The sequence below is a fragment of the Manis pentadactyla genome, chromosome 2 (genome assembly GCF_030020395.1).
Source record: "Manis pentadactyla isolate mManPen7 chromosome 2, mManPen7.hap1, whole genome shotgun sequence".
In the NCBI taxonomy this organism is placed as follows: Eukaryota; Metazoa; Chordata; class Mammalia; order Pholidota; family Manidae; genus Manis; species Manis pentadactyla.
Window position 1 is genome coordinate 215654094 of NC_080020.1, and position 13236 is coordinate 215667329.

At 51.6% G+C, this 13236-nt stretch overlaps 1 protein-coding gene across 1 annotated transcript; it reads left to right on the plus strand.

Moving 5' to 3' along the window:
• The first annotated feature begins 229 nt into the window (after window positions 1-229).
• Window positions 230-12097, plus strand: LOC118921564 (adhesion G-protein coupled receptor F3-like). The gene is given in 16 exon segments (XM_057497359.1): window positions 230-794; window positions 1802-1862; window positions 2266-2406; window positions 4724-4897; window positions 5361-5384; window positions 5387-5605; window positions 6088-6297; window positions 6779-6922; window positions 7100-7141; window positions 7144-7295; window positions 7698-7877; window positions 8734-9886; window positions 9889-10112; window positions 10568-10609; window positions 10699-11063; window positions 11639-12097. Coding segments are annotated over 15 exon segments (2985 nt in total). The 5' UTR covers window positions 230-731; the 3' UTR covers window positions 10855-11063; window positions 11639-12097.
• Window positions 12098-13236: the final 1139 nt, after the last annotated feature.

The window sequence follows — 13236 nt, forward strand, 5'->3', positions numbered from 1 at the left end:
ATTGGTATTTTCATTCCTATTTTTTGACCATTTACTGTTTACTGATATGTAAGTTTAAAATTTCTGTTATGATTAGCCCTTTATTCTGTCACAGTGCTACAAGTATGTTTTCTTTTGCCTTTTACCCTTCTTTTTATTTCAAATTTAAGACTTTTTAGATAGTCTAATTTATTTCCTTTTCAGCTTCCCTGTCTACCTTGCTTGGCAAAGCCTTCCTCCTTTCAAAATTATTTTGTGAAATTACTTGATAATTTCTCCTGGTCTTCCAGATTCTCTGTTACATTTAAGACTCTTGCATATCTGGAGATTGTTTTAGGATAGCAATCAGCTCTGATGTCTTTTCTATCCCTGGGTCTGTGATCATGATTCAGATTCCTGGGCATACCAGGGATCTAGATTTCCCTGTCACATTCAATAAGTGACTGTATGTGGCTTAATGACACATTGCTGGTTGTGGCCCAGGACCCCTAAGTCCTCTTCTGCTCACTGAATTTCTGGTCCAGACGCAAGGAGGAAAATGGGCAGTTCACGCTCACTGGGGCATGTGGGTTCCATGTGACCTGAATGCTCGTGTGACTCAGTCACAGGCTATAGATGCGACCTGACTCACCTCCACTCTTCCCACACATCCCATCTGTGCTCTGCCAGCTGTTCTCAAGAAATTTGCATCATGCCACTGCAGAAGGCACTTGAGGACTGCTTCACTGAGCCATGGCCTGTCGGCTGCCTCCATGCTCCTCCTGGCCATGACTCTCCCCCAGGTGGGGTCACCAATTGCCCTTGCATCCCAACCTGTGAGTAAGACTGGAGTGAAGACAGGGGTGTTCAAGCGACGATGGCAGTGGTTTCGCAGTATGAAGGGCAGCAAGGTGTGGAATGAAAGGACAGGTAAAGGGGTAATGGCTAGAGGGAGAGGAAGTAATGCATAAAAAACAAAGAGGCTGGTATGTCATAAGATCTTGAGTGTTCCGACTTATTTTCTATGGTTTGGTGAACAGCTTTTGTTTCTTTTTTTGAGTCCCTGTGAACTCCAGGGCTGCCGGCCACAGTTTGGATAAAGGCTTTTCCAGTCTTGTATGCAATTTAAAAATTAAAAGAAAAACTTTTCCAAATTTGGGACCCATTGGTGTAGAGGACAGGAAAGAATCTGAAGACAGACATGCAGTCTAGATTAGTACTGTGTGATTTACATTTTCTATCAGGTGGGTCTATCTGTCTCCTGTCTATACCATATCCTTATCTATATCCATATCTCCATATCTGTTTTTAGATAGATACCCACATAGGCATGCAATTTTCAGAGAGGAAGTAGTGGTAAGGAAATAACGGGAATGGGAGGCTAAAGGAATGTGCTGCCTTCTGCTCACCCTCGTGGCAATTCCTATACGGGGAACCGAAGTCCCCAAGTCCCTGGGCCCCAGCCAGCTCTGCCCAGCCCTCCCCATGGAGCTCCGGACCCAGCTGCTTCAATTAGCCTAGAGGCCGGGGGACAGGTAAAGTCAGGAAGGAATTAAGCAAAACATATTGACTCTGCCGGGTGTGCCTGGTTCCTGGGTTCAGGGGAGATTTGCAGGCCCTGATGGAGCCCCTGGGGCTGCATCCCTGGCACCTACTACCAGAAGCCTAATGTCTCCCCTTCTGCTGTGTCCAGTTGATACCAGGCAGAAGAAGAGCTTCAAAGAGATGTAGTCATGCCAAATTGGCCATGCTGGGCCCTGAGCCACCTGGGGGAGAAGGTGTCCCTGGGAGAAACTTGGGGTCAGCCTCTCCCCAGAGGACTGTCCTCTGTGCTCTGTTCCAGGGACAGAGTCAGGCTGGAGGGGAATCTGGGAAGCGACTAGACCAAGAGAGTGGAGCAGGTGGTGAGAGGACAGACAGGAGGCGCGGAGCGGGAACGCGGTACTGGCGGGAATAAAGGACAGGAGGGATACAGGGGCAGCGGGGGATAGAGAGAGCACCAGACCTGGCACAGGCACAGGCCCAGCAGGTCCAGACACCAGTTCTCTAGTGTGAAGCTGTGAGAAAGCCATCCATCTCTGAGAACCTTGTCTATAAAATGGGGCTTGCTGGGAGGCTGGCAGTAGTCTGAGTGCACTGCAGCAGGGGAGGCCATTTCCCCCCTGAACCTTGCCGGTTCCTCGGCAGGCTATTCGGGGGTGAGGGTGTGGGGGTCTGCTCCAGCTTCCTGGCCGTGACCAGCCAGGTGTGCAAGGCAAATGTGGCCTTGCTGCCTCTCCTCTCCAGCTGTGCCCTCTGCTCTTATAGACGCAGTCCTGGTCTTGGTCCATGTAGAGCTGGACTTTTCAAATGAGGCCTGGCTACTGGCACTCTCCAGAACCCCGACTCTCCCCACCGCCTTGGCCTCTTCTCCCCCAAGAACTCTGACTAGCCGCAGCCTCACTACAGGTAGGGGGAAATTCTTCTGCCCCTGCCCCTCCACGGCTCTTACCCCACCTCTGGGAGGAAGTGGGGGTCAGAGAGAAGGGAACAAGGCTTCCCAGGTCTCCCACCCACTGCCCTCCACTGCCCTTTCCAGGCCAGCTCTCCTGAAGGCCCGAGAGTCCCTCCTATTTCCTGGAGCATCTGCACGGCCCAGTTCTCTCCTCCCTTCCCCACGCTACAGACCTTTCCTCTCCTGCTCCATGTCCCTGTTAGGCTGCAGGTATCAGGGGAAGGGGTGAGCCTGAAGGACAAGCTCAAGCCTAACCAAAGAGGCAAAGAGACCAACAGGTTCTGGTGTGACAACATTCCAGAGCCTGATCGGATAACCCTCCCAACTACAGCCCTTCCCCCAAGCTAAAGGATTAGTGGTAACTTTCCAGTACCTGGCTAAAGGCCAATGAGAGACCCCCACGTACCCTAGACGAGCCAATCCTCGCGCCAATGTACACCTTTGCTCTCCCTCCCCCTGCCTTCTTTAAAAACTTGCTGCCTGCCCTGCTGGGTGTGACTTCTCCTGCCTGTAATACCCAGGCCATGGAACATCACTCGCGGGTGCATTCATATAAACTACCTGACCCTTTGTTGCCTCTCTTCGCCTGCTTATTCCCGCTAAAATTATTCTTACAGTCACCACCTTTTAAACTTTGCCATTTTAATTATTATGTGTCTTGGTGTTGCCCTCCTTGGATCCCTTGTCATGGGAGTTCTGTGTACCTCTGTGGTCTGAGAGGCCATTTCTTCCTCTAGTTTGGGGAAATTTTCAGCAATTATTTCTTCAAAGACATTTTCTATCCCCTTTTCTCTCTCTACTTCTTCTGGAATGCCTATGATTCTTATATTATTCCTTTTAGATTGATCACTCAGCTCTCTTAAAATTCTTTCATTCCTGGAGATCCTTTTATCTCTCTCTGCATCAGCTTCTCTGCATTCCTGTTCTCTGTTTTCTAGTCCATTAATGGTCTCTTGCATCTCGTCCATTCTGTTTAGAAGTCCTTCCAGAGCTTGTTTTATTTCTGAATTCTACTTCCTTAGTTCTTGCATATTTCTCTGCAAGTCCATCAGCATGGTTATGACTTTTGTTTTGAATTCTTTTTCAGGTAGACTGGCTAAATCTATCTCCCCAGATTCCTTCTCAGGGGAAGATGTAGCAGATGCTGAAGCTGTCTGGGTTAGTCTTGTCTGGATCATATTTTTTTGCCTTTTCATGTTGACAGGTGCTATTGACTGTCAGCTGGGAGGGCCAAAATTTTCACTTCCTACTGGCCTTTCTTTACTGGGACAAATGCGACCCCTAGTGGCTTGTGTTGGGTAATTGCGTGTAGACTGGGTCTTTGTGTCTTGCCTGGCCGGAAGGGAGAAATTTCCCTTTCTGTGGGCGGAATTTGTCTCAGGCTGCTTCTCTGCTTTCGCAGCGCCCGGTGGGTAATGGATGGGGGGCTGCTTGACTGTTTGCCTCCGTGAGGGGTATCAGAGCTGTTGCCCAGGGGGTTAGTGCACCCGGTTTTCCCTGTAATTTCCAGCTGCTGTACTGTGACCTGGGTTGTTTCCGTCAAGCTGTTAAGTCCCTGTCCCTTTAAGACTTTCAAAAAGCCCCCGCTTTTCTTTGTCACAGGGGCATCAGCTTCAGCACCCGCTCAGAGGTCTTACTCCCTGTTCCCCCAGTATCCAGGGCCCCCTGGGCATGTACTGTGTCTGCGCTCTGGCCCGGATGGCTGGGGCTGGGTGTTCAGCAGTCCTGGGCTCCGTCTCCCTCCCGCTCTGCCTATTGTTCTCCCGCCGGGAGCTGGGGGGAGGGGCGCTCGGGTCCCGCCGGGCCGGGGCTTGTATCTTACCCCTTTCACCAGTCGCTGGGTTCTCGCTGGTGTAGCTGCAGTCTGGCCACTGTCCTGCGTCTTCTGGTCTCTCTTTCAGGGCTAGTTGTGTTTGTTGTATTTTCAAAAGTATATATGTTTTTGGGAGGAGATTCCCACTGTCCTACTCACGCCACCATGTTGGCTCCGCCTCCCACCTTTTAAACTTTGGCAGAGTACCCAGGGGCAGACGGTGGTGGGCTGGACTTCCCTAATCCCTCCCCTGATGACTTGCCCAGTAGGACCTCCGAAGCTTTGAATCCTGCCTGAGGAGGCAGTTCCTGATGGGGTGGGGGTGGGGTGACTGAGCCACCTGTGACTTTGGGGTTGTCCCAGATGCCCAATCCTACACCCTCTCAGGTGTAGGGAGTTGTAGGTCCTGCCTGCCTCATACAGCCTGCCCCCTACTCATCCCCTTCCCCCTGTCACAGAGTGTAACGTCCACCACGGCAGGGGGACCTCTTGTGCCTGCCTCTCTGGGTACCGGTGGAACACCAGTGTCTGCTCCCGTCACCGTCCCTGCCCATCCTCCCACAACCACCAGCCCTGCAGCTGTCTTGTCTTCAGCCATCCTGAAGCCGGGTACTGCCAGCTGCTGCCACCTGGTGAGGAAGGTTGGGGACTTGGAAACCAATAGCCCAAGCGAGAGAACCCCTCTCTGTGTTGTTTTCCCCTCTGACCCCTGTGTTCTGCCAGCTGGTACAAGCCCAGCAGCTCCACTGGGTGGGAGAAAATCACAGGACCCGAGCTCGGGACCTGAGTAGTGAGACGAATGGACAAGAAGACTCTGGACACATGTCGACACGGAGAGAAAGTGCTGTAGTGACACGGCTCTTGACCCCAGCGGTCCCATGTTACCCGGGGGGACAGGGAGGGATAGGCCAAAAAGGTTGCATTTGGTTCCCAGTGACAGATAGGGTCTTCCGGGATGGGCTGCAGTAGCCACCCTCACCCAGGAACAAAACAAAACAAACCAGGCTAGGAGGGCAGACGGGTGAGGAGAAACAGGCTCAGATGATGAGGAAGGGGTGACACTCAGCTGCCCGGAGGGCCGCTGTGCCTGCCAAGGGCCCCCTGTCTCCTGCCACCCTGCAGTCCCGGAACCCTGCTCCTGAACTCCTGGCTACAGATGCCTGGCAACACGCTGAACCTGACCTTCCTCACCAGCCATGAGACCACCGACCTGAACTGGCTCCTGTGGCGCACAGGGAACCCCAGCCCCGTCCTCCTGCAGCCAGGGTCCCGGGTGTCCCTGACCTCTCGTCCAGGCCAGGTGGTCCTCAGCATCTTCAACATCTCCCATGAGTGGGCAGGTAGCTGGGCAGCCCTTCCCTCCTCCTCCCTCTCTTCTCCTTCCCTCTACTTTTGTCTCCTCTTCCTTCCCTTTTCATCCTTCCATTTATTCTTTATGGGGAAACGAAGGCTTAGGGGCCCATTGATGTGAAAAATTATAATGAGAAAATGCTGAAAATCTGGGCTCAATTTTGCCTGAGAGCAGATGTGTTTTTTCAAGAGGCTGAACTGGAGAGGCTGGTGCAGGAAGGACCTCTACTGGCAGGAGAGAGGTTCACCTCAGAATCCAAGGCGACAGGCAACTAGTAAAAAAGGGTCAGGAGCTCCTACTCCAGATCTCTTCTTCCTTGCAGGAATCCTTTGGGGGCAGGGATCTTTCTTGCTGGGGTTCAGCAGAGGCTGGACCAAGAAGGCAGACCTTGGGCGTGGCTCGGGAAGCAGCAGATTGAGTGGCAGGGGTGGCGCCAGAGCAGCGGGAGGTGCAGCAGCTGTGTGTCTGCAGGCGAGTACCAGTGCTGCTTTGAGGCCCAGGGATTCAGGTGGGAGCTGTACCACGTGGTGAGAGTGCCCCTGCAGGCGACAGACGTGGCTCGGCTTCCAGACCAGCTGTCCATCTCCTGTGCCACGTCCCCTGGCTTCCAGCTGAGCTGCTGTGTTCCCAGCACACACCCGACCTACATGCTGTCCTGGAGCCCCGGAGAAGGCAGCAAAGGTGTGGAGAGGGGCCAGTGCTTGGGGGTCAGGAGCTGGCCTTCCAATTCACAGGAAACAGGCTGCCATTCACCCTGGAGTCTGGGACCAAGTCCAACTCTTTTTAGCCCATAGGGCAATCCCATCTCTGCTGATACAGAAATAACCATCGAGTACAGATAACTGTTTGCAAAATGTTCCATCCACACCGTCTCGCTGAACTCTCACAAGACACTCCAAGAGGGTCCTTTGGTGACAGTGTCCATTTCACAAATGAGGAAACTGTGGCTTCAAGTTCTGGGACTAGTCAGAGACTCCAGGGGTGCCATTCACCAAAACCCGGGTTCTTCGTCCCGTAGTCTGATGCCCATGTACTCAGCTCTTCCCCGCTGCTGCATCTGCTTCTGAAATTGCTAGAAAGACTGGAACAGCATCCCTGGGCCTGCTGGGATGTAGGTGTGTTCCAGGCTCCGTGACTGTCTTTTGTCTAACCTCACCCTCAGCTTCCTTACTCAACACGTCAGGCCACCAGTGTCTTGCGCTAGTCATTCTGCACTGCCCGGAAGCTGACACCACGTACACTTGTGACCTGCAGAGCCCAGGACTAACCCCTCTCAGGGTCCCTGTCTCTGTCACCATCATCCAGGGTATGTGGGACTTGGGGTCCAGCTGGCGACCTCCCACCTGCTTGTCCTGGGAACTACTCCTGGACATTCCCTGCACTGGGTAACAGGGTGGGGCTCCAGAGCCTGCCTGGATTTCTGCCCAAGGAACAGCCCAGGGTAGACTGTGGTCTCTGTGCCCTCCCTGATACCATTCTACAGATGGAGACACCACCTGCCCCAAGGACTCCTCAGGTATTGCCTGGAAGTCACCAAGGCTGGCAATGTGGCACAGGCCCCGTGTCCCGTGAACAGGACGGGCATGGTAACGAGGACCTGTGTGCCCAGCGGGGCCTGGGGACGCACCCAGAGCAGCTGCACAGACACGGGGCTCCTGGCCTTGCTTCATAGAGTCCGGGTAAAGCTTCCGGCCCTGCTGCCCACATGCCTTGCCCTCGGTGACCTACCCCTTCCTCACTCAGGACCCAGCTTTAGAATCATTTGCCCCTGAGACCCAGCGTGAAGGTTAGTCAGCGCCTCTGAACTGCAGCCTTGGGGAGAACCAGGAAAGAGGTGTGGGAGCCTTAGCATGGCTAGCTGTCTCCCCAGGGGGAGGGCGCTATTCCCAAACCTTAAACATCAAGTGTATGTCCCACTAACTCTGTTGCTAGTTCCTTCCACATGGTCAACCTTGCTTTGTACTTCTTGCTCCTCTGCGGTGGGGTGCTACATGGGGAGGAAGAGACTGGATGGGGTAGGAGGGTGCCCTCCCTTGTGAGGACTCACCCATGATTCCCTTCCTGCCACCTGTCTGTCTCAGCTGCTGTGGGCAGGCCAGGGCTGGCCTGCTGATGAGGTGCCACAGATCCTGGCACAGATGCAGGAGCAGGTGGTGGCGGTGGACTCGCCCTCAGACTTATTGGCGCTGCTGGGCACCATGACACTTGTGGCCAAGGTGGTGGTGAACGCCAGAGTACAGCTTAACTACAGTGCCGTGGAGGTGAGATCTCTGAGCCATTGTAGGAGGCACCTGGGCAGTGAGGCCAGCAGCTCTTCACCTCTGGGCACATCTGTCCCTTAGACATCACTGTGGGCTGTCACATGGCAGACCGTTTTAGAATCTGCTCTCCAAATCCTGGTCCATCTCTGCTCTTGGACGCCAGTGTCCAAGGCTTTGAAATGTGGAGAAGCCCTCATATGTAAAGAGGGAAACACATGTAAGGTGGGGGGGAAGGCAAGAAGAGGTGTGATGATAGGAGTTCAGAGGCATTCACATGCAGACATGTGGCTGTGACATGAGGCCCCTCATCTCGACCGCTCCATATGCAGGGAAGGTAGCTATATGGAGATACTGAAATGACACTTGGCTTTGCAGGACTCACCTAAATCAGTTCTCAGTATTGGCATCAGCCGGTGATTCAAAGCCTGCAGCCAGAATAATAAGTGGGGCAATGACACTACACACACTTCCTGTCTGGGAACATGTAACACATATGGGTTTACAGACATGCATGTGGCCCTTACTTCAGAACACTGTGCCCTCTACCTCTGGGCACTGTGCCTAGCTTAACAGACTTGTGGAGGTCACAGAACTGGAGGGGATCTCCTTAGGAATTGAGGGGAAGAAGGTTGTCAGATGCAGGGGCTTGATGTGCATCAGGAGACCACCTGCTTGAAGATGCCCAGCGGTTAGCTGATCAGCTCCCTGTTCCTCCTACCTAGAAAGTTTTCCTTCACAGGCCTGCCCACCTTGCCCCTGTCTCCCCACTGGACTGGGAAGGGTGGGTTTTGGGGTCTGTAGTTCCCAATGTTCCTGGCTAGGAAAGTAGGGCTCATTTCTCTGTTGGGTACCACAGCCTCTCCTGAGAACCACAGACAAGGTCCTAGACATGGACAGCAGTTCTCTGTGGACCCCAGTCCAGGCCCAGAGGCCCTTGCTGTGCTCAGGTCTTCTGCTGGCTCTGGAGACCCTGGCATGCAGCCTGTGCCCACAGGATCACCCCTTCTCCTTCAGCCTGTCCAAAGTGCAGCTGCAGACCCAGCTCCTGGGACCCACATTTCCTGCTGACTACAGAGTCTCCTTCTCCACTCAGTCCCCTCTGGAGGTACAGATTCCTGGGAGCTCACTGGCCCCACTGGGCCGTGTTGGAACCAACATCAGTATTACTCGCCTGATGCTGCAAAAACTAGACCGCCTTCTACCCTCAAACTATGGACAAGGGCTAGGGGACTCCTTCTATGCCACTCCTGGGCTGCTCTTCGCCATCTCCATCATGGCAGGTGGCCAGGCCTGCAATCAGGGAGAAGTCATCATAGACTTTGGGGACACAGATGGCACCCCCCACTGTGTCTTCTGGGACCATGATCTCTTCTGGGGCAAGGGGGGCTGGTCAGATGAAGGGTGCCAGGTGCAGGCAGCCAGTACCAGCCCCACCACTCAGTGCATCTGTTGGCACCTCACTGCCTTCTCCATCCTCATGTCCCAGTACACTGTTCCAGAAAACCCCACGCTGGAGCTGCTGACCCAGGTGGGCTTGGGAGCCTCCATTTTGGCACTGCTTGTGTGCCTGGGTGTGTACAGGTTGGCATGGAGAGTTGTGGTCCAGAACAAACTTGCCTACCTACGTCATGTGGCCCTGCTCAACATGGTGCTCTGCCTGCTGGGTGCAGACACCTGCTTCTTGGGAACCCCACTGCTGCCTCCAGGACCCCAAAGCCCACTCTGCCTGGCTGCTGCCTTCCTCTGCCATTTCCTCTACCTGGCCACTTTTTTCTGGATGCTGGCTCAGGCCCTGATGTTGGCCCACCAGCTGCTCTTTGTCTTCCATCAGCTGTCCAAGCACAGGGTGCTCTCCCTGATGGTGGTCCTTGGCTACCTGTGCCCCATGGGGTTTGCAGGTGTTGCCTTGGGCCTTTACTTACTCCGAGGACAATACCTGGGAGAGGGGGCATGCTGGCTGGATGGGAGGGGAGGGACACTCTACACCTTCGTGGGGCCAGTGCTGGCTATTGTGTCAACGGGCTGGTACTAACTATGGCTGTGCTGAAGTTACTGAGACCATTGCTGTCAGAAGGGCCCCAGGTGGAAAAGCACCATACTCTTCTGGGGGTGATCAAAGCCCTGCTCGTTCTCACACCCATCTTCGGCCTCACCTGGGGGCTGGGCCTGGCTACTTTGTTAGAAGAAGTCTCCATGGTCCCTCACTACATCTTCACGATTCTCAACACCTCCCAGGTGGGTGAAAACGTGGTGGCTGTGCTTTTCGCCCTTTTAGATGGTCTAAGTCACTGCCAGTCCCTTCTCAGGGGGGCATGGTGGTGGAGCAGAAACACAGGCTCGGGAACTTTAGAAAGCTCAGGCTTGGATCCCAGTTCTTCCACCGTTCAGCTAGGTAACTGTGGACAAACCTCTCTGAGCTTTGGTTTTCTTATCTGTAAAATAATACCTGGTTTTGTCAGAGAAGTCAGGGAACTGTCAGTACTGAATCCTACGATATTGCTGAGGTAATCCTAACGGTTAAGAAAAGCACCTAAAATGGATCCTGTGCACCAAATGATGTGGCCACAACTCGAGATGGGAAGCTTCAGGATGTGAATTAGACAAGGGGACAGAAGTCGAAGGGAGAGGGAAAGGGCTGACTTCAGTTGATTCCTTCCTCCTCTGCCTAACTTATCCCCATGTCCTTTCAGGGCGTCTTCATCTTGTTCTTCGGCTGCCTCATGGACAAGAAGGTGCGTCTGGCCACCTAACCTCTGCCTGACTTGTGGTGCCAAGGCTGGAACTTGGGCCAGCATAACCCAGGCATTTATTCCTGCTGCAGGTACAGGAGGCTTTACTCAAACGCTTGTGCCACACCCAACCTCCCAACTCCACCATCTCCCTGGTGAGTTCCTGGCTTTGAATCCCCAGTTCTCCCAAGAGCATGTCAGAAGCAGGTGTTCCAGAGCCTTCCTCAGAGGAGATGGGCACAGCTTAGAAGCCAAGAGTAGATTGGGGTTGTTTTCAGAATGAGCACTTCTCAGTGCTTTTCTCCAGTAGTGGAGAAAGCAGCCTCGTCAGGGCAGTCAGAATCAGGTTCCTGGGTTCCTCATCACAACCGGGACTCCTGGTAAGTCTCTTGTCCCTGGTTTCACCATCTGAAAATCTGCCTCCAGTTACCATCTGAAGGGAAATGGTAGGACTGGTGTGCACGGGAATCACTGTAGCTAAGAGCAAAGTACCTAGGTCACAATAGGAGGGCAGGTGATAATGGAAAACTGGATACAGCCTCTGCAAGAGCTGACAATATAATAGATGCCCTGCAACTGGGCCGCTCCACCCCTTCCTAGGCCACAAATGACACTGCATCCCAGAACACAGCAAAGAAAGAAGTGAAAATGCCAGGTGAGAATTAAGCTTTCTTGGGAGCAGTGTGAGCAGCACAGGGTGAGGAATGCAGCGAAGGTTTTCCTGGCAAAGATCTTGGCTGAGGTTCATCTTCATATACCTATCCCAGCCCAGATTGGGAAACAGACTATCAGGACAGACATTTCCAGGTGGGCTGGTGAAGGTGGAGGCCTCAGAGAGCAAATGGTATAGCATCTTCTATTGCTTTCCCAGGAACCTGGAGGAATTTCTCCTCCACCAACCCTTGACTCAGTTCACTAAAAATTCCTTTTCATATCATCAAATTTAATTACCCTGTAAAGCCCTTGTTTTGAAGGAACTGCAGTTGCTGGGCTTGGTGTCTGGAGGGGAGGGCAGCTGAGGCGGCGGGGCAGGGTCTCCTTTCACCAGCCCAGACCTTCAGGGTGAGCACTTCCCCGGGAGGCAGAAGCTCCAGACAAACCACATGCTGAGCCTGTTCCTCCAAGGGAGAGGAGGGAGTGTTTGAATCCACCAGAGTGGCCCTGGCCCCATGCTCCGAGCCCTTCCCGGCTCCCAAAGCTCAGGCTGCAGGAAAGACAGGCTGTGTTTCCATTAGTCATAATCCCTTCTTTTGGAACTCCCGGGTCCCCACCCCTAAATTACCCAAACAAGAACAGCATAAAAACCTACCTAAAGCTGCCTAAGGAATAAGCCTGCCTCTGCTATAAGAATAATGAACAGATAAGAAAATTCGAAACAAGTGCTAGTAAAACTGTCTCAACCAGTTTTTAACTACTCAACAGCTCATATTACAGATGTATTTGATCAAAAGCTTTCAACTATTCAGTGATTTCTTTTCTGATTATTTCTTCTTTATAGGTACAAAGAAAGGATGACTTAACTGACAGGAATTCTGATGTTCCAAACGGAGGCGAAGGACAGAAATTGGTTTGCTTCCTTTTAAAGTTTAGGAAAAGAAGTAATTATTAGATCCCTATTTCTTTAACCTTTAAAAAAATATTAACATAACATGAAAGTTTCATGGACGTAGTTATGTAGACCAAAAGTCACTGGTAAGAGCACATTTGTTAAGAATGTATTAGACATTTTAAAGTAGACAGAGAGCACTGCAGACTGCCCAGAATTCAGGAGAAAAGATGACAAACGCTGACAGTTAAAAGTAAAGGGACCAAGCTATGACTACACAAAGAGAAGAAATACTTAAGAAAAGCCTTTCGAGGACGCCAAGATGTCCAGCTAAATTAACTTACAGAATCCACAAGAGGATGACAACAGGATTCTAAAAACCTTTTAAATTAGATAAATGAAAAAATTCTGAGTGGGTCTTTGTTAATTACAAAATTCATGGATATTTTTATAAAACAGAATGGGAACACGTTGTTGAAATAAAGATGTGTTACCATATGCCACTGAAAACACTTCTCTTACAAAAGCTATACCTTCACTTAAACCATTTGTGTCAATATTTTAATTACACATAAACTGGACCAAGTATTTCTTTAAATGGTTTCAATCAAGAAGTTACCAACTCACCGGGCAACAGTACTGTTTCTATGCCTCCCTCGTACTTGTTCCAGCCCCGGTGTGTGCCAAGCAGCTGCTCAAACAGTGGGGACTGTGCCTTGGTGGTTTTCCTGATGACATAGTCACATCGCAATTTCACTTCCTTACTAATATTTAGTCTCAGTATTTTAAATTATAAAATTATTTTTGAACAATTCAAATAACACACTTGTAGTTTAGAAGCAGCATAGACTACTTTTCTGAGTATGTTTTTATAAAAATGTGTTCTCATTTTCCTTCTCAACTGTGAGCACATAATCAATGCATGCTCTGCTGCAAAGATACTTTAGAATTGATAAATGAAATAATATTAAGCCTTTGTTCACTTGGCTCTCAGCATAAAAAAAAAGGACTATAAAAGGAGGCTATAGAGGCAAATACAAGAAAGTGAGACTGAGCAGTGATTCCATTTCTAAACAGATGGCTG